Source organism: Pholis gunnellus, assembly GCF_910591455.1.
Source record: "Pholis gunnellus genome assembly, chromosome: 2".
Classification (NCBI taxonomy): domain Eukaryota; kingdom Metazoa; phylum Chordata; class Actinopteri; order Perciformes; family Pholidae; genus Pholis; species Pholis gunnellus.
In genome coordinates this window covers 6,803,392-6,821,155 of record NC_136536.1, presented here as the reverse complement: position 1 = coordinate 6,821,155, position 17,764 = coordinate 6,803,392, and the positions used below count along the sequence as shown (strand labels likewise).

The window sequence follows — 17,764 nt, the reverse complement described above, 5'->3', positions numbered from 1 at the left end:
TACATGCAGATATACAAATCAGCAGGGATCTTTCGCATAGTATAATCCACTCCTGATAAATGTCGTGAGGAAGATTGCAAGTGTAATTTATATTTGCGCCAGCAGGAGGCTCTCATTCAACAAACCCAAACGAATTCACTCTGCACGCTGCACGCAGTCACAGTGAACGAGTTCCGCTGTCACAACACACCATGACAGACCCGGGGCCAAAGTCTAAAATATTCAAGTTTTTAAAGATTATTATAAGTAGTTTCCTCATTGCAGTCTTGCTGTTACTCACCATAGCGTCCATCAGGACGCTTTCGCTGGACGTAAATGTCGGACTTCAACTCGCACAATGGGAAAAGACGAATAACCTCTCGCTCGTCATAGGCCACCGACAGCGAGAGGAGCTACTCGCAAATTTTAAAGGTAATTTTTCGCTCGCTAGTATAACGTATGAAGTGTAAATGCTTGTTGCACTGCGTGGACAGTAGCGTGGAAAGGAAGCCATGCAGTGACCGACGCTAATGAGCGCTATCTCTTGTTTATTTGGGTCCAGAGGCAATCCGGATCCCCACTGTGTCATTTTCAGAGAAGGAGAGCAACACCACCGCGCTGCTTGCATTTGACAGGTTCCTCCGAAAAGGTAAGGTTGAATTAAAAAGACTGCCACTAACGTTGAAAGGTGTGTTTGGTGTGTTCACCGTGTGTTACGTTACGTAAATACCGTAGATGATGTAACAGTTGAGCTAGTGCCGTGTTTTTACCAGACTCCCCCTGTTAATGGCTTCATTTAGGTAATTTGTTTACATTACACAATAAAGCCCAATTCATGCCATTGTATTCTTTAAAAGGGTTAAGGAAGGTTTCCTGCCATTTTAAAATCAAGTGTATCACTCTTGAGCCTTGCTGACAGTTAACAGCTAACGTTACAGGATTTTCACCTGACATTTAACACAGGTTTTTGTCATTACACTTTAATAGTTTCCATTTAGGCCAGATTATGTGGTCCAACCGTTGGTCCAAAACCCCAAAGATATTCAGTTTTTGTTTTCTTTAAAAATGACTCAGAAAATGAATCACTTATCAAAATACCTTCTATTTAGTTTAAAAACATTTTTTTGTTCAGTGACTAATTTATTAATCAACTGATTTCAGCTTTACTTATTGTATAATAATACAGACTTGTAAAGAAATGTATTTGTTTCTTAATTTTGTGGGCTCACAGCAGACACATGTCAAATGTATATATATAACTTTAAAGCTACAGAGGCTGCGTTATGACTTTTAGTCCCTTGTATGTGTTAAGCTCCAAAGACTCTTGATCCTACATTTGCCATGATGCAACGAAAAGCATCTTTTTTTTTTTGTTAGAACCATATTTCAGCCCTCATGCCACTCAGCCTTTTCATAGGCTGAGTATTAAACTGACCTTCATTTGTAAATAGATGGTGTTCACCCTTTAAGCTTGTACTCTTCTTCCTGTGTCAGCCTTCCCGACAGTTTTCTCTTCGAGCTCGGTTCGTCATGAATTGGTGGCCAACTACAGCCACCTGTTTTGGGTGCAAGGATCACGGCCTGACCTGGTGCCATACCTGCTGCTGGCCCACATAGATGTAGTACCTGCCTCCGAATCGGATGGCTGGGAGGCCCCACCGTTCTCTGCCAAGGAGATGGATGGCTTCATCTATGGTAGAGGGACCATTGATGACAAGGGCTCTTTAATGGTGCGAGAACATGTCATATTTTGTATGAGATGAATTGGAATTATTCACTGTTCATGTGCCAAACAGACTAATCCAAACTTCTTTATTTCTTCCAGGGAATTCTTCAGGCACTGGAGTATTTACTGATAAAAGGCTATGCTCCACGCAGAGGATTTTACATTGCTCTAGGTCATGATGAAGAAGTACTTAAGATATTCTTCAAACTCTCACTCTTTGAAATTGTGAACTTAGATAATATTTAAACTATTATCGATGTCTGTGTCCTTTTCTTCTGTTATCTTTTTAAAGGTCGGTGGTTACAAGGGGGCAATGAACATAGTGCGTGAGCTGAAGCTGCGTGGTGTGCAGCTGTCGTTTGTCCTGGACGAGGGCCTGGCTGTACTTGATGGAGTCATCAGTGGTCTTGAAGGACCTGCTGCACTGTGAGAACCCTTTTATGCTCTTGTGGAAACATATTTAGTTTGCAGACTTTACATGTTAAAAGTAAACAAGTGGACTGAGCCCTGACCTCACAACAAACTCACAAGCACGGCATAAAATTGCATGTCTCCATTACATTTCTTTAGTTTTTTTAACAGTCATTTCTGTGCGCAAATTCTGTGTGTTTTGTGTTGTACTTGTTTTGCAGAATTGGGTTAAGTGAAAAGGGTTCGGCGACTGTAAAGCTTAGTGTGTTTATGGTCCCTGGTCACTCCTCGATGCCTCCCAGGGAGACCAGCATTGGGATCTTGGCTGCAGCAGTCAAAAGGTGAGAGGTTCATCCTCCTTCAAATTTAGATTTTTTAAAACTGTTTTCATTTCTATGAATTCTTGTTAGTCTTTGCGTTTCTGCAGAACAATATGTTTCACTACATTCTAAATGTTGTTGTCCTCTTCCAAACAAAATCTAATATTGTAATTGTGTCGCGCTATTGCCTCAGACTAGAGGAGAACCCTATGCCAAGATTATTTGGTCATGGGCCTGAACATGGAACATTTGAGCATCTGGCGCACAAGGTAAGCGGAAGCAGCTACTTGTTAATCGTTGTCATCACTTTTAAAAGCATATTAGATCATTTCTGTTGTTACGCAGTTACTCATTCTTTGTTTTCAGTTCGGACTCCCAATGAAGTTCATAATGACAAATCTGTGGCTGTTTGCCCCACTCCTAGGCAGGTAATTACATCCTAAAATTGATTTCTCACGTTTTCTTCTGATTGTGTCCATTGGATTAAAAAATGTAGCATGTTTTACGTTACAGGGTGCTTGAAAGAAAACCAGAGACTAACGCTTTTGTAAGGACAACCACAGCAGTCACCATGTTTAATGCAGGAGTTAAGGTACAGTTATTCATTCTGAAATAAAGGATGAGTCACAGGAATTCATTGTGAATTAGATTGCAAGCCTTTTTAGTTTTCCTTCATCAAACCTAAATTCTTTCCCACCGTGTAGGTGAATATCATCCCGTCCCTCGCTGAAGCTTATGTAAATCTACGAATCCACTCAGCGCAGTCCCTACAAGAGGTAGTCAGAAGTTTGATTCTCCTTTTTGAGAATTCCCTATGTGTCTTCATGGATATTTTGAGTTGAGTTTTTGCTGTCACGTCTAGGTCCTGGACCTAATCCAGTCCACAGTGGGGGACCAGCGAGTGAAGATAGAGCTCGTTGATGGATTTGACCCCTTGCCTGTGAGCTCTATGGATGAGAAGTCCTTTGGCTTCCAGATCATAAAGAAAACCGTGTTGGACATGTTTCCAACAGTTACAGTTGCTCCAGGTAGAATCCAGACGGACGTAATTGTATAAAAATGTGGTTGGTATGGTCCAAATATGAAATAACTGTTTTGATATCATGTTCGTATGTTCAGGTATCTGTATTGGAAACACAGACAGTCGACACTTTAAAGACCTGACGAATGATATCTATCGCTTCGCCCCTGTCTGGTTTAAACCAGGTGATGCTCAAAGGTAAGGATTTAGTTTGTCTAATTACTGCATAAAAATAGTCTAAACAAAACCTGCTGCAGTGAGTATTATAAACTCCTTGACCAGAGTAATATCTGGCAAACTGGAAGGCAAAATGTACAAAAGAGCTTTCTGCTGATGGTAAAACATTTATGTTACAAACTTGTGATGCAATGATGTGACCTACTTGTACTGTTCAGACTTAAAGTCCTGGTTGAACAACTATAATATTATGTTTTACTGTATGTATGGAACCAACCGTAAGCCCAGTTTTCTGCTCAGCTATCGTACATAAAACTTATTTTCTCCTCTTTAGAGACCACAAGTTGTTTTTTTCTTTTTCTTAGATTCCATGGCATCAATGAACGGATTTCCAAAAAGAACTACGAGGAGCTTGTTGTATTTTACTTCAGTCTGATTCAAAACTGTGACATTCAGAAGCTCCCTGAGCCTCACAGCTCTATCCATGAACTCTAAGGAATAGACAGTTTGGGTAAAAATGCAATTTGTTATTAGTAATCTGATTAATTTCAACAGCACCCAACGGGACCTTGACTTAATGTATTGGTCACTACATTTAAAATATATTGATGCCATTCTGCATTTTAGAGCCAGACGGTACACTTTTCCATAGCTTTACATTAAAAGACTCTTTTTAATCTTGTTTGATGACATACAGCATTGACCTTGTTCTGATAAAAATGATCATGAAATCACTATGTAGAGCTCTTCTGCATATGCGATAACAATTTTGCGATGGTCTAATTATATGAAATAACCGATCGATTTTTTTGTTGGGCTGCTAATAATATTGTTATACTTGAAATTCTGATGCTACATATAACATGAATAAAATGACTGCATAAATACATTTTGGCTCCTAATAACAGAAAACATAAAAAGATGCTTCTTTCTGTATAAATGCTGAATGCTAATGTGTATTTCCTCCTGGTGATCAAGTACAGAGGTTTTTAAAGAATTCTGTACTATCACTGACTGAATCTTTAAAATTAATTGGGATTTGTAAAGGCAAGTTGAATTTGCACACAATTTTGAGACAGGCATTGTTTAAAACTACAACAAATAACATTTGATTATATGCTCGTTGTCATGTGATATTTTATTCAATTCTTGACATATTACACAATAGACAAAATATACAAAAAAGCTAGTTTACGATCCAGACTTGTGGGAGGTATTCAACTACACTTTATTACAATTAACATAACAAATAGCTTGACAATGGTCGCCTAAAAACGTCTTATTCAGTGTTGGGCTGTATGTAGCTCAGTGGTGGGCCTTCAGGGCCAGCAAAGCCTTCTCTGCTGGCCTTAACAGAATCACAAAATTATAGCTATTTTATAATTAAATAATTTTTCATAAATTAACTACATGTATTCTAATTTTTGCCCAACATGTCAAACTAAAAATCGGATTGGTTGAAGACTATGACAATCAACAATATCATACCCATTTACTTTAATCTGCAAAGTCTACCAAGCGGGCCTCAGGTCTCTCTTCTTACCTAGAGACATAGGGGTGAAATCTGATTGGATAAAAGTTCGACTTAAAAGAAGCTGCACTGGAAGCGGCGCTGCAGGCTGGAAGCAGAGCTACTGAGGAAGACAGTAGCTGTGCAATGAGAAAAAAAGCTAATGGGGAAAAAATGTATAATACATGTATTTATGAAAATGTATTTAATTATAAAATAGGTATAATTTTGTGATTCTGTTTAGGCCAGCAGAGAAGGCTTTGCAGGCCCTGACGGCCCACCACTGACTACTTTATATGCTTGATAGGCTATATACTACAAAACAATACATCATAATTAATTAGTTGATTTATATTTTGTTTTAAGAATCTGAATCTGCAAAGTAGCCTCACTTGTAACTATTATTCTTAAACAAATGTAGTGAAATTAAAAGTTAAATATTTCCCCTCTGAGATGTAGGGAACTAGAAGTATACATTTACATGAAATGTAAATACTCAAGTGAAATACCTCGAAATATCATTGACAGTATTACACCAATTGAAACTAATTTGGTGAAATTAAGTGGCTGTCATGCAGTTCAAGAGAAAGTGTCAGCAGGAGATCAACAGTGGTGGACGACGAAATTTCAAGTGCAACACGTTCTACAAGGATAGACTGAATGACAACAACAAAGAAATGATAAAAGGCCAGACAGTCTTTTTTCTCTGAATTTATTAACAAGAATAGCAACGATGAGAAAGTGCTCTTTTCTACTATTGATCGACTTATCAATCCAACATCTTAAACCCAATCAGAGATGCTGCCCACTGAAACACATTGTTCATTACACAATTATTGAACATTAGTGCAAGAAATTGTTTCTGAAACTTACAGTATTTTATAAATTCAACATTATTAACTAACATTTGGTAATATGTATTTGCGTATATCTACATGTCCACTATGTAAATGTATGCAACATATGTGTCATTATGGAGGACACATCTCCCAGTAACTAAATTAAACCAACAAGAACAAACCCATACAATAGTGTTAGATACACATATAATAAAATAGATATGCAACAACCACATAAGTATTTGTAACAGCCATATAAGTAACAGCCATATAAATAAGTAATTATAGCAGTGGAAAAACAAGAACATACACACCAGACTGATTTAAATACACCTTCAATTAAGAGACAATTGTAAATACACTGTAAGTTGTATTGATACATGTTAAAGCATTTTTTTGATTTATCTCAAAAGTGAAGAATCATAAATTCTATGGAAAACCACAGTTGCTGTTCGCTGGAATAAAGACCGTACCAGCTCCACAATCTCTGATGTAAAATCTTGTATCAATATCACATTGGTAATATTTTGTTCGGTCACCAGGAAAGGCAATGAGCTTACCTCTCGATCCTTCACAAGGGTCTCCAGATATTATGGTAGGGGGAGTTGTTGTGGTTGTGGTAGGGGGAGTTGTTGTGGTTGTGGTAGGGGGAGTTGTTGTAGTTGTGGTAGGGGGAGTTGTGGTTGTGGTAGTCGGCATTGTTGTGGTAGTCGGCATTGTTGTGGTCAGGGGAGTTGTAGGGGTAGTTACTGTGGTGGTCGGCATTGTTGGAGTTGTAGTGCTGAGGCTCGGAAAACCTAAAAGAATGAGAGTCAGATACTGTGTTAATGCTTTTTAAACTCTGTTTGTTAATCACATAATATTTTTATATACTTGAGCATGGCTGTGAAAATCTCTTAATAGAAAGAGCACACATTTGCTTTCTTCATTATAAAATAGTATATGTCATGTAATTACTGAATGCCGATAGCATTCAATCACATACACAGTAAAAACTGCCACTCCATGCTAAGCTCAACATTAAGAGTTGCCTATTTGCACTGGGCAAGTAAACTCTGTGTTCAGGCCATTGGAATGCGTCATGCAGTTGTCCTATCGGGCATGTGAAAAATACATGTGATCTTTATGAGGGGCAGTTATACAGTAAAAATCTGTGATCAGGAGATCGCCATTAATGCTTTCTATTTGCCGATCTCTGAAAATGCTTCATTGTGAAAAACAAATTCATTGAAATCTGCAACGTTATTTAACATTAACGGAGCTCTCCTCTTGTCTGCTTTGAGCATCTGGTTGGCAGCACAGCACAGCATGGCTATATAACGGAGCTAACAGCATAGCAACATTATGAACTACTAATTTATTCAGACACATAGGCCTATTCTATTGTAATTCATTCCCATGTTGGTGCTCAGATTAAACTTGGTAAATGGCTTTTCTCTCAGCAGCTCGTGATCTCTCTGTAGCGCAGTTCTGCTTATAAAGGAGTGAACAGCGAATGTATGAAGGATTAATTTAGTTATATTATTTTGCCTTCAGGCTTGAAACAGTAAAAATTAGTATTGAGTGAGGGTAAATTACAACATTATCATACGTTCAAATGTAATCTTGTTAACTGTAGTCATTGGACAGAAACTTGAATTAATGCCGATGTTTAGAGATGGAATTTTGACTCTTTAACTTCATAACATTATAGCTCAAAGCAGCTTATCATACATGATTAAAACTATTAAAGTTAAAGTTGTACAAAGTTAAAGGATAACATTAGGAATTGTTTTGACATTTTTTTTGCCCAATTGTTTCAATCTTTATTTATTTTTTAATTCGCCGATGTTTTGTATTTCGGACAAGTAAGTTTGGCTATCCTATAAGTAAAATACCTTTTGGCAATTGGCTGAAAAAGCTTAATGTCAAGTCTCTGCCATGACAGGATACGATGTAAATGTTTTGCCCTTTGATTACCTGGAACCAGGATATCATGCAGGTGGCTGATGAAAGGGCATTTGCCCATGTTACAGAACTTTCCAGTAGTGTCATCCAGGTCCAGAGACCAGACAAAGGCTCCTCCAAAGTTGTTAGCTTTTAGGTAAGTGACCTGAGAGGATGAGGAACAACACATTTCAACAGCTGACTTCAGGTTGACAACATATTTATTTCACCAGATTGTGTACAACCAGTCATTTGCGAAGGAATTTGCGAATGAACAACAGTGTGAACTGAACAGATGACTACCTTAGTATCAAGACTGGCGGTGTTGTCAAATCCAACCCACTGATTATCTGTGACTGCATATGGAACTTCCTGATCAGGAATCAGCTGGGTAGGAACCCCTTCAGTATAAATGCAAGTCTGAAAAGAATGGTCAAATATCATATTTAGATCCAATGTATTCATTCAAACAGATATTTGTCACACCAAATAGAGTAAAATCGGTTAGCTTATAATAAAGCGATTCATATTAATTAATAATATTCACAGCTAGCTGTTTTACCTCATAATAGGCCCAGAATCCTTCTTCACCGGTGTAGCAGCCTTCTTCACCAGGACCATCGGCTGGTGCACCAACGCCACTGGATTCAGTGGAGAGGTCAAAAGCACGGCCATATGCCGCTAACCCCAAGTTTAGCTTTTGTGTAGGTGCTCCCTGGTCCCGCCAGTACCGCATGGCAAAGTCCTACAATGTGGAGAAAAATAAAGATGTGAAGAATCTAAGTATTAAAAGCATTATTAGTATGATTAATAGCACCCCTAGTGGTGAATAAAAGTGTCACAATAATAAAGTGTCAAAAATATGTTAAATGTCACAATATATTTACTTATGAAATATATTATCTGTTTACAATAGGTCTAAAGGGATAGTCACTAAAGGTTCTGAGCCATGAGGCAGGGAGAGGAATTTTTGAGACAGGCTTTTTCAGATACCATATAAGGGAAAAAGTTGAGAAGCAGAGATATCACCATGGACAGGAAGTGGACACAGAGGAGCTGGACAGATGACCAAGAGAGCAGGAGGAGTCCGGACGACTTCAACCAAACACTGAGCTGATAACTGCCCGAAGCCAGGAGGGGGCTATTAAGTTTCGGCCAATCACAGAGGCTGATATTGGACAGTTGAACTTTCGGAAAGAGACTTTTAAATATAGGATAGTTCCAGAGGATTTTTGCTTCAGTTCGCGCCGTTACCACTCTATAGTTGACCAGCTGGGCTGGCCTATTGGGTGGGGCTTGTGTGGACTCTGCCCCGCGGGACATATTGATATCGATAGAGTAATTCAGTTTGCAACTGTTCTAGCTTCTCTTGTTTATTAAATACTTTTTGATTGTAAACCGGATCCAGTTCATTTTTGGTGTGACTTCGCTGCCGAAAGTGAGCAGCAACGACAGTCCAGCGGCCTGGCTCTCCCCTGAAAAGGTCCAGCTCCAACAGTAGGAAGGTGTTTAAGCAGTTGAAATATGAATCCCTGTTCTTACAGTGTTCAAGTAGATTTCGTCTCCAGTGTCTTGGGATCCGTTGTATAAGGGGCTGTGATGTCCTGTGACACTTTCCCAGGGGCCGTGAAAGTCAAATGTCAACACATTAATGAAATCCAGATGCCTGTTCAAATGCAGAGGAGATCACGTTAACCAAAACATGACAACAGCTAATCATGGGTATAATGTCAAGTATTACTTTAAATTAGTTACATGGCAATCTGTGCGACTTCATAACTGTCATCGATGATTTCTTTCACAGCAGAGACACTAGCAGTGGCGATTAATCTGTCACGGTTAGTTGCTGTTCCTTCAGCCACAAAGGCCTCATTGAGCTCCTATACAACACAGAAACATGGTTCAGTCTCTGTTAAACATAATGTTATATTTTCATAAAGGTTTATTCAGTATGGTATATTTCTGACAGAAGATAAATTCAGGATCTGACCTTGCACAGCAGTGTGAATCTCGGCTTGTCCATTGGTTGGCTTCCAGCTCCCCCAGGGTACCTCCAGTCCAGGTTTAGCCCATCAAACCCATTTTCTCTCAGTAGTGTGATCGCAGACTGGATGAACCTTCCTCTGTTTTGTTGTGATGCCACCATTGTACTGAATCTAGTAAACATTTGAACCAAACAGTGCTCTCAGGAAAACACACCACGTACTGCATTTAAATGTTCTGTTTTAATAACACAAAGAGCAACAAAAAGCACAAAGTAATATGTGGCAAGACAAATATACACACAATCTGGTCAACACGCTTTTTCATTTTTTAGGAAAAGTGATGAAAATAAACCACACTATGATCTACATAACTATAATGTGCAGTTACTAACCTCATTATTAGTAAAGTAAGTATGAATAAAAGTATAGGGGTAAAATAAAAACTTCCTGGACAGTTCATCCCGAAATCTAAATTACATACATGTTTTTTATCATACCTGTAGTGCTATTTAGCAATCTAGATAAATAATGTATTTGAAAAAATAAACAACAGTTCCGACATGAAACTGCTCAGAATTATCTTGAGTAAGCGAGTCATGATCTCCTGAAAGACATTGCAATTGATTTAGTTTGTTTTATTTGAGTGTTTAATGGCACTAGTCTGCAATTGATTTATGTATCTGTTCGTGTTGAAAAAATTCTGATATTCTGATTACATGTAAGCTTTGTGGGGTTTAATAATGACTAAACCTTTTGGTTTAAACTTGGTCAAACAACTACAACTGTCCTTTTAACGTTAATTTGGTTGCATTCAGTTTGCATTAATGCAAACACACAATCATTTTCAACATACAAATTTATTCAATTTCTTATTAGGGTGACAATGTCACATAATCAAATGAAATGAAAATAATTTAGATTCATTATTTTAATACAGCATGTTTTTTGTTCAGCAAAATACCAGCGTGTTGAAGTGCTGCTTACATTTCTCTTTGCACGGACACAAAAAGGGCCGACATGTTCTTGTAAGTAACTTACTTCTGTGTGTTGAAGGTCAAGCCTCCAACCGCCAGCAGGGTTTTGAGCTGTGGATTGCTGTGGGAGCATAAAGGTTTCATAATGATTGTTTGACAAAACACAAAATCAACATCATTTCCACAAACTGTATAGGCTAAAGCACTGACCGGGTTTTGAGTTCATTGAATGCCCGATAGTGTTGTAAGTCAGCTGCATTGCTTGGCATCAGCTCTCTTTGGTTGTTGATGTCAGAAAAGGCATATATCAGATGTGTACACTTGTACGGATCGATATCTGAAGTCGTGAACTTCCCATCCCCCTCTCTGTTTCCAGCCTCGCTGTTATAGTAACACACCAGCCTGAAGGAGGAAGCTGAGACATGGAAGAAAATAATGATGGTTTGAATTAGTCATTGTGTATCTACTAATAAGACTGTTTATTATGATTAATGCATGTTATATACTTACCAAAGCTGGAGAGGACCAAACAGAGACCTTCAAAGTGGGTTAAAAATCAAGCTTAACAGGTCAGTTCACCCAAAATACAAAATATAATCCACAGGTTTTCTCACAAACTTCTACGACTCTCTAGCAGTACAGTTAGGTTTGGTTTTATTTGTCTGAGTTAATGATTTATTACTCAATTAGATTTCTTCATCCACCCCAATACATTGAAGGTGAAGGGAATTTTATTTTACATTTTAATAATTCAACAGCAATGTGTACTATGGATAATCAACACTGTGTGTTGAGTGGATTATCCAGAGTAATAGGGACACTGCTTCTGAAAAGAGTTGCCTGTGAATTTTCGAAATGCAATTTTTCAGTGGCAACACAAACCAAATTCATTAATTCTCACTGTAGTCTGAGGGACAGAAACACGGGTAAAGCAAAACAATAACTTGACAAACGTGTCTTACCTGTAATTAGAGTGAACTTGCACATGTTGTCACTATGTAGATAAGCAGAAGAAATAGAGAAAAATGTTTAATTTGCAGAGTCTCAGTATTTGTGTCACCATAGATATAAAACCGCTATATCTGCCCCAATGGCTGATTGCCGTTGCTCTGCATTGCACTCATATGGAGGATATTGCTTATAACGCCGTCCCGACCACGGCGTTGATGCAGAAGAACAACGCCCACCCGCCGATTCCAACCAACACTTTAACTACAACACAACGACAACATACAGCTATTGAATGTCAAAAGTATAGGTATTAAGTGTATAGGACATTTGTGATAACATTAAATCCAACTAAATTAAATAAGAAAAAGTCTGCAGTGTGTGCTGATTAAAACCTTCTCCCTGAAATATGATTAGTTCAGCTAGTTTGAGCAAGTATAGAAATATACATGGCAACAGCAAAGAAATGAATGAAAATGTGGTTTGTTAGAATCAGAATAAAAGAGATACTTACAAATATGATTGAACGAAGCATATACTGTCTCTCTACTGTGATGGATGACTGGCAGATGAAAGGCGACACTGTTTTAAGGTAGAGAGTTGAAAGGGGTTGGCAATTAACTAGGGTGTGGATAATTACGGCAATGTTCCAATGGGCTAATTGTACACTGATGGAATGTGGGACAGCGGAACATTCACCTCATGCCAGGTCCTTTACACCATGTTTAAGTCTGACGTCTGTTAAGGAAGTTATTTCTGTCTAATAGAGGAACTGAAAGACCATAATTATAAATGTACACCAGAGATTGATTCAGGGCTCAACAACCAAAGGACGTTGACAAACAACAGTTTAACTTCTTTTTCATCATAATATCTGATTCATTTTAATCTCGCAAATCTTTATTTATGTTAACTGCATTGAACGTTTCAGGGGAAAACAAAAAAATACGTAATAAAAAAAAGAAATGAACTATGACAACATATTTGGGTCATTCTACTGAGAAGCAAACTGCTGTCCCACAACCAAAAAACAAATTTAAAAAGCATTGATTTAAGTATGCAAATCTTAGATGTTTACTATTATATTATCGATTGAAAGCCAAAATAATATTTGAGATAGCAGCAAGCTTTATATATAAAATTAACGTTTATAGGGTACTTTCATTTGGGAGGTGGCTGTCAGGAACTCTAACCCCTAAATTTAAATTCATGATAATTATACCGTAATAATTTCTGCATATTATTCCATTGTTGTTGTTTTTTAAATATCTTTTTGACTTCATTGACAGTGAAGTTAAAAAAATACATTAATTTTACATTTATCTTATATTTACAGAAGCTGTGTTTTAGTCCATTTGCTGAGACGGATTGTAGCAACACCCCCACATTAGATCAGGAAGTATGTCTACGTCCCTCTCTCTCATGGTGGCATGGTGAGTAGATATGTCCCAACATTTTGAAATAAATGTGATCAAAAGTCTGAAAATCAGAGTGCAACTTTAAAGCGGCCTCCTATTAGAATGTCTTCTACTACTCTGTAGTGCAGAGTAGTAGAAGACGTTCAGTTGCATCAATAATCATAGATCTTGGTTATAATGGTGATATTGCCTTTGAAATTAAGATTATATACTAAAGGATAAAATATATATTTTTCTTTGTTGCATCTCTATTTACTCTGGAATAAGTTTACCCTCAAAGTAATCACAAATTCTTAAATTTTCTTTTTCTTTTTTCTCACCTTTCAAAAGAGACCAGAAATATGCATATAATCCTTGTGGTCTAGGAGCTATTCCTGATTGTTTTTTTCCATGATATATATACACAGCATATATATTTGTTCTCAAATATTATTTTGGGTTTCGTTAGATAATATAATAGTAAACATCTAAGATTTGCATACTTAAATCAATGTTTTTTAAATCTGTTTTTTGGTTGTGGGACAGCAGTTTGCTTCTCAGTAGAATGGCCCAAATATGTTGTCATAGTTCTTTTTTCTTTTTTTAAATGACGTGTTCTTTTGTTTTCCCCTGAAAAGTTCAACGTAGCTAACATTTTTAAAGCTTTGCGAGATTAAAATGAATCAGATGTTATGATGAAAAAAAAGTTAAACCGTTGTTTACCACCGTCCTTTGGTTGTTCTTTAACTAAATACTTAGCTTAATTTATGAAAAATGAAGAGCTTTTGAGTGCTCTGAATCAATCTCTGGTGCACATTTATAATGATGATCACTCAGTCCCCCTATTAGACAGAAAGACTTTTAACATAGTGGTAAAGGGCCTGGCATTAGGTGACTGTTCCGCTGTCCCACATTCCATCAGTGTACAATTAGCACATTGGAACATTGCCGTAATCATCCCCACCCTAGTTAATTGCCTTTGCTAAAGTTTTGCTTATTATGCAAACAAAGGATTAAATGTTTCATTTTGTCACGATCAAAACAATCATGATCACCACCGAAACTCCAGCACGTTTTGATAGTGACAATGTTAGATCTTTTTTAGCCTTCCTGAAGCAGAATTTCAGGCCGAGTCAATATGGTGGCCTATCTGTCACTCTAAGCGGATCACTGTGACTCTCTGGTTGTTAATCATTGCTGCGGACATGTAAGTAACTAAATCTGCAAATTTTTAGCTAAAGTAACATAGGCTTTGATAAAATACTCAAATAAAAGCCTTTGTCATAGGCTTTGACAAAATACAAAAATATGCAAAATGTGACTTCATTTAACTACCCACTACCGGGTCCGTTGGGGAAAGGTCCATGTCAGAAAGACCCTTCTTTTTTTACAACACACATGAACCAAAGAAATGAAAAATACAAGTCTGCAACCTATAAGAGAAACATTCATTCCTTGGATATTATAAAATTTACAAACATACAAAGTTTGGCGAAAATTACATGTTTATTTCAAGATGTTTCCATTTTAGACTGAATTGGATCAATTCTGTAGAATGGCCCAGTTGTTTCTCTGGCATGATCAGTCAAAAGGTTGCTTTTGACCTGTAGTTCCTGGGCATTTTGGTAATATACTTCCTGTAATCAAAACATATTTTTAAAACAACGTCATATGACGGGATATGACGTAAGTATGTCAAGTTAATTGTTAGTAATTGTCAAAGTAGTAATTCACAGAACAAAGCAATAATCAGCAGTAATGAGAACAGGACCATTGTCATATAAGTAATGTCTAATTACACATGAGTCACAAATTCACCAACAACACACCCACACTTCAATGCCAAATGTATAAGTATATATATTATAAGTTATAAATAACCAAGCAAATAGCACACACACCTAATTGGGTTACCTACCACCTTGTTGTTACTATTCTCTAGTTACAGACGGTACTGTACCGTGTATTTACATTGGTCTTTGGTATTGGTCACTGTTATTCTACTGTATATTGACCAGTACAGCATTCTGATTGGTGCTGACTGAAAAATACTGCTTCATCATTTGTTCCCTTTCGTGATTCCTCTTATTAACTGGTGTGATTTTACAGTGACTCACAGAGCAACTATAGAAAATGAATATGCCACATCTGATTTTAAAAGTAAAATACACTTCTACTTCATTTGTATTTTTAGCCATGCCAGCAGTTTGGTACAATGGATGGCAATGTTGGTCAGTAGATTGGTCTGTCGGTTGGTCTACCCCTTTGATCCTGACTGCAACACAGTATCCCAATATCTACTAGATGCCTATTCATGTCCCCTTGAGTTTGAATTGCAATAACTTACAGTAGGTGATCCCTTACATTTCTTATCTAGCTCCAACATTAGGTTATCAACAAATTTAATCCATCAACCATTTGCATTTTTTCAGATACTTTGGTGTGGGCCTGGTTTGATTTTCATCAGCCTCAGCTGTATTACTAATTAGCAATGATGTTTAGCATGCTTACATGCTAAACTAAATGCATGTTAGCATTGTCATTGGGAGAATACATATGTGGCACAATAAGTCATGTGTAGTTCAGTAAGTACAATCATTTCTTGGGTGTAATGTAAGTCAAGAGAGTTTATTATGTTTCCTATGTGTTTATGAGGAGGAAGTGTTCATTGTAGTTCAAATGTAGGGTACAGCGTTATTTATCACCAGCTACATTTTTAGGCAGTAGATCCAGTGGATCGCCAGTAGGTGTCAGTGTTGCGACATGAGCAGTGTCTGTGACGGAGCGCAACAGGGAAGTCTCGCGAGAGGATGAGAATCTCTGTGTGCAGGACAGAAGCAGAAAGCGCTGTGGAGCGACAGTATACCTAAAGCATATTTTTGTATTTTGCAGGTAAGCTGGTGATGTTATTTAGACACCCGGGGCTAGTACAATGTTATACTGTATGGTGGTGGCACTGTGTTAGGTATTGTACATGTTTATCTGTAACAGGATTAACTGTGTAAGTTTCTCTAGCTAGCAGCTAATGCAGTGATTCTCAAACCTTTTCTGTCACGCCCCACTGTGGAGGAAGAAAAATGTTCATGCCCCACCGCCCTAACAAAATTGTCACAAAATGGTCCATGTTGAACTTTTATTGAAATAACATTTTGTGACTCCTCCATCTGTGCTTTTTCAAATAATAGAATAAAGAAAATTGCAATCACTTTCAAGTAAACCAGATTGCTCCATCAGACAAAAACAAATAAAATTTGCAATCACTTTGTTAGAACACTGCAATTAAAGTTCTATCTGTGCAAAAAATAACTAATATTTGGCAAAAAAATAGCTTATTGTGGCTGCAATTAACCTGTTTTGCACTGAATATCCTTTCAAGATAATAACAATAAAGTGCAACTTGTGAAATACAAAAGAAAACAAGTTCAAATATTTGGCAATAAAGAGTTTTACACTGCATATCTTTTCAAAACAACAATAACGTGAAAGCTGTGCAAAACAAAACAAATGAGTGCAGATATGTGAGCCATCAAGTTGTATCAGTATTACTGGCTGCAATGATCCTGCTTTCCAATACACATCTTTTTAAAACGGTGTTGCAGACTTGATACGGCCACTCTCAATTCATGCTCAATGTTGAGCTGCGATCTGTATTTTGTTTTGAGAGACGCAACAGCAGAAAAGCCGATCTCACAGAGGTAGGATGTGGCGAAGGGAAGCAGAATGCCCACAGCCCTCTGTCCGATGAGTGGATGCTCCCTCTCCACACCGAGCCAGAACTCACTCAGTGTTTGAGCTGTAAACCTCAGCCCCCGGGTAGAGTCGGACGTCATCTCGATAATGTCTCTTAATTTTGCACACTAAGCTAAACATGTGAGTCGCCAAGGATCTTGGCCGTCGCGCATGCGCAAGCGTAACCTGTTAACGGCGTAACGTAAACATTTACACGAAAGTACAGGCATTTCGCCATGTATTTATGAATGACTTAGCTTTATGTCCGTGTACTTTGTAACATGTGAAGTTCTCAATAAAGTTCTTGAAACAAAACAATTCTGCATTATATGTGCAACCGAGAACAACTAAAGAACAAAACCATTATTTCAGACAAATTCAATCACGCAAGTTCAAGATCTTTATTTGTCCCTGAGGGGTAATTGGTTTTACCGCAGTAGCAATAACAACAACAACAACAACAACAACATCATATAATAACATACACATTCACAGAGATGGCCAGTATTTCTTTTACTTGTATTTGAAATATGTATTTCAAATACTTTTGAGTATTTTGTCATTTGTATTTGATAGGGCCGATAAAAGGGCCGATAAAAAATCTAACGTAATTTGTAACAAAATAATTTAGAGTGGAGTAATTTGCATAGTATTAATAAAATAATATGAATAATATTGTATATTGAAAGACATTGCCACATTTAACATGTACAAATTGCTGAAAGTATATAATTGCGTAAAGGTTTGATAATGACGTAAATGCAAGTTTGGTTGTTTACTAGCTGTATGAGAAGGTAGGAAAATATATTTATCTATTTTCTC

At 37.4% G+C, this 17,764-nt stretch overlaps 2 protein-coding genes across 2 annotated transcripts; one reads left to right on the top strand and one right to left on the bottom strand.

The window, feature by feature from the left end:
* The first annotated feature begins 174 nt into the window (after nucleotides 1-174).
* pm20d1.2 (peptidase M20 domain containing 1, tandem duplicate 2) lies at nucleotides 175-4,692 on the top strand. The gene is made up of 13 exons (XM_079178550.1): nucleotides 175-411; nucleotides 542-628; nucleotides 1,474-1,709; nucleotides 1,805-1,891; nucleotides 1,998-2,131; nucleotides 2,338-2,457; nucleotides 2,630-2,705; nucleotides 2,803-2,864; nucleotides 2,950-3,028; nucleotides 3,141-3,212; nucleotides 3,299-3,464; nucleotides 3,556-3,655; nucleotides 4,000-4,692. The coding sequence occupies exons 1-13, from the start codon at nucleotides 192-194 to the stop codon at nucleotides 4,127-4,129; spliced, it is 1,569 nt and encodes a 522-aa protein (XP_079034676.1). The 5' UTR covers nucleotides 175-191; the 3' UTR covers nucleotides 4,130-4,692.
* Nucleotides 4,693-7,957: 3,265 nt separating this feature from the next.
* LOC306707993 (acidic mammalian chitinase-like) lies at nucleotides 7,958-17,043 on the bottom strand (the record flags this gene model as incomplete). The annotated part of the gene is made up of 8 exons (XM_079175671.1): nucleotides 7,958-8,329; nucleotides 8,472-8,654; nucleotides 9,452-9,575; nucleotides 9,665-9,789; nucleotides 9,900-10,065; nucleotides 10,933-10,989; nucleotides 11,079-11,283; nucleotides 16,905-17,043. The coding sequence occupies 8 exons, from the start codon at nucleotides 17,041-17,043 to the stop codon at nucleotides 8,114-8,116; spliced, it is 1,215 nt and encodes a 404-aa protein (XP_079031797.1). The 3' UTR covers nucleotides 7,958-8,113.
* Nucleotides 17,044-17,764: the final 721 nt, after the last annotated feature.

Coding starts and splice junctions, on each gene's coding strand:
- pm20d1.2 (XM_079178550.1), top strand. CDS start 192: ATGACAGACCCGGGGCCAAAGTCTAAAATATTCAAGTTTTTAAAGATT. Junction 2,458..2,629: donor TTGGCTGCAGCAGTCAAAAG/GTGAGAGGTTCA, acceptor CTATTGCCTCAG/ACTAGAGGAGAACCCTATGC. Junction 3,213..3,298: donor CAGCGCAGTCCCTACAAGAG/GTAGTCAGAAGT, acceptor TGTCACGTCTAG/GTCCTGGACCTAATCCAGTC.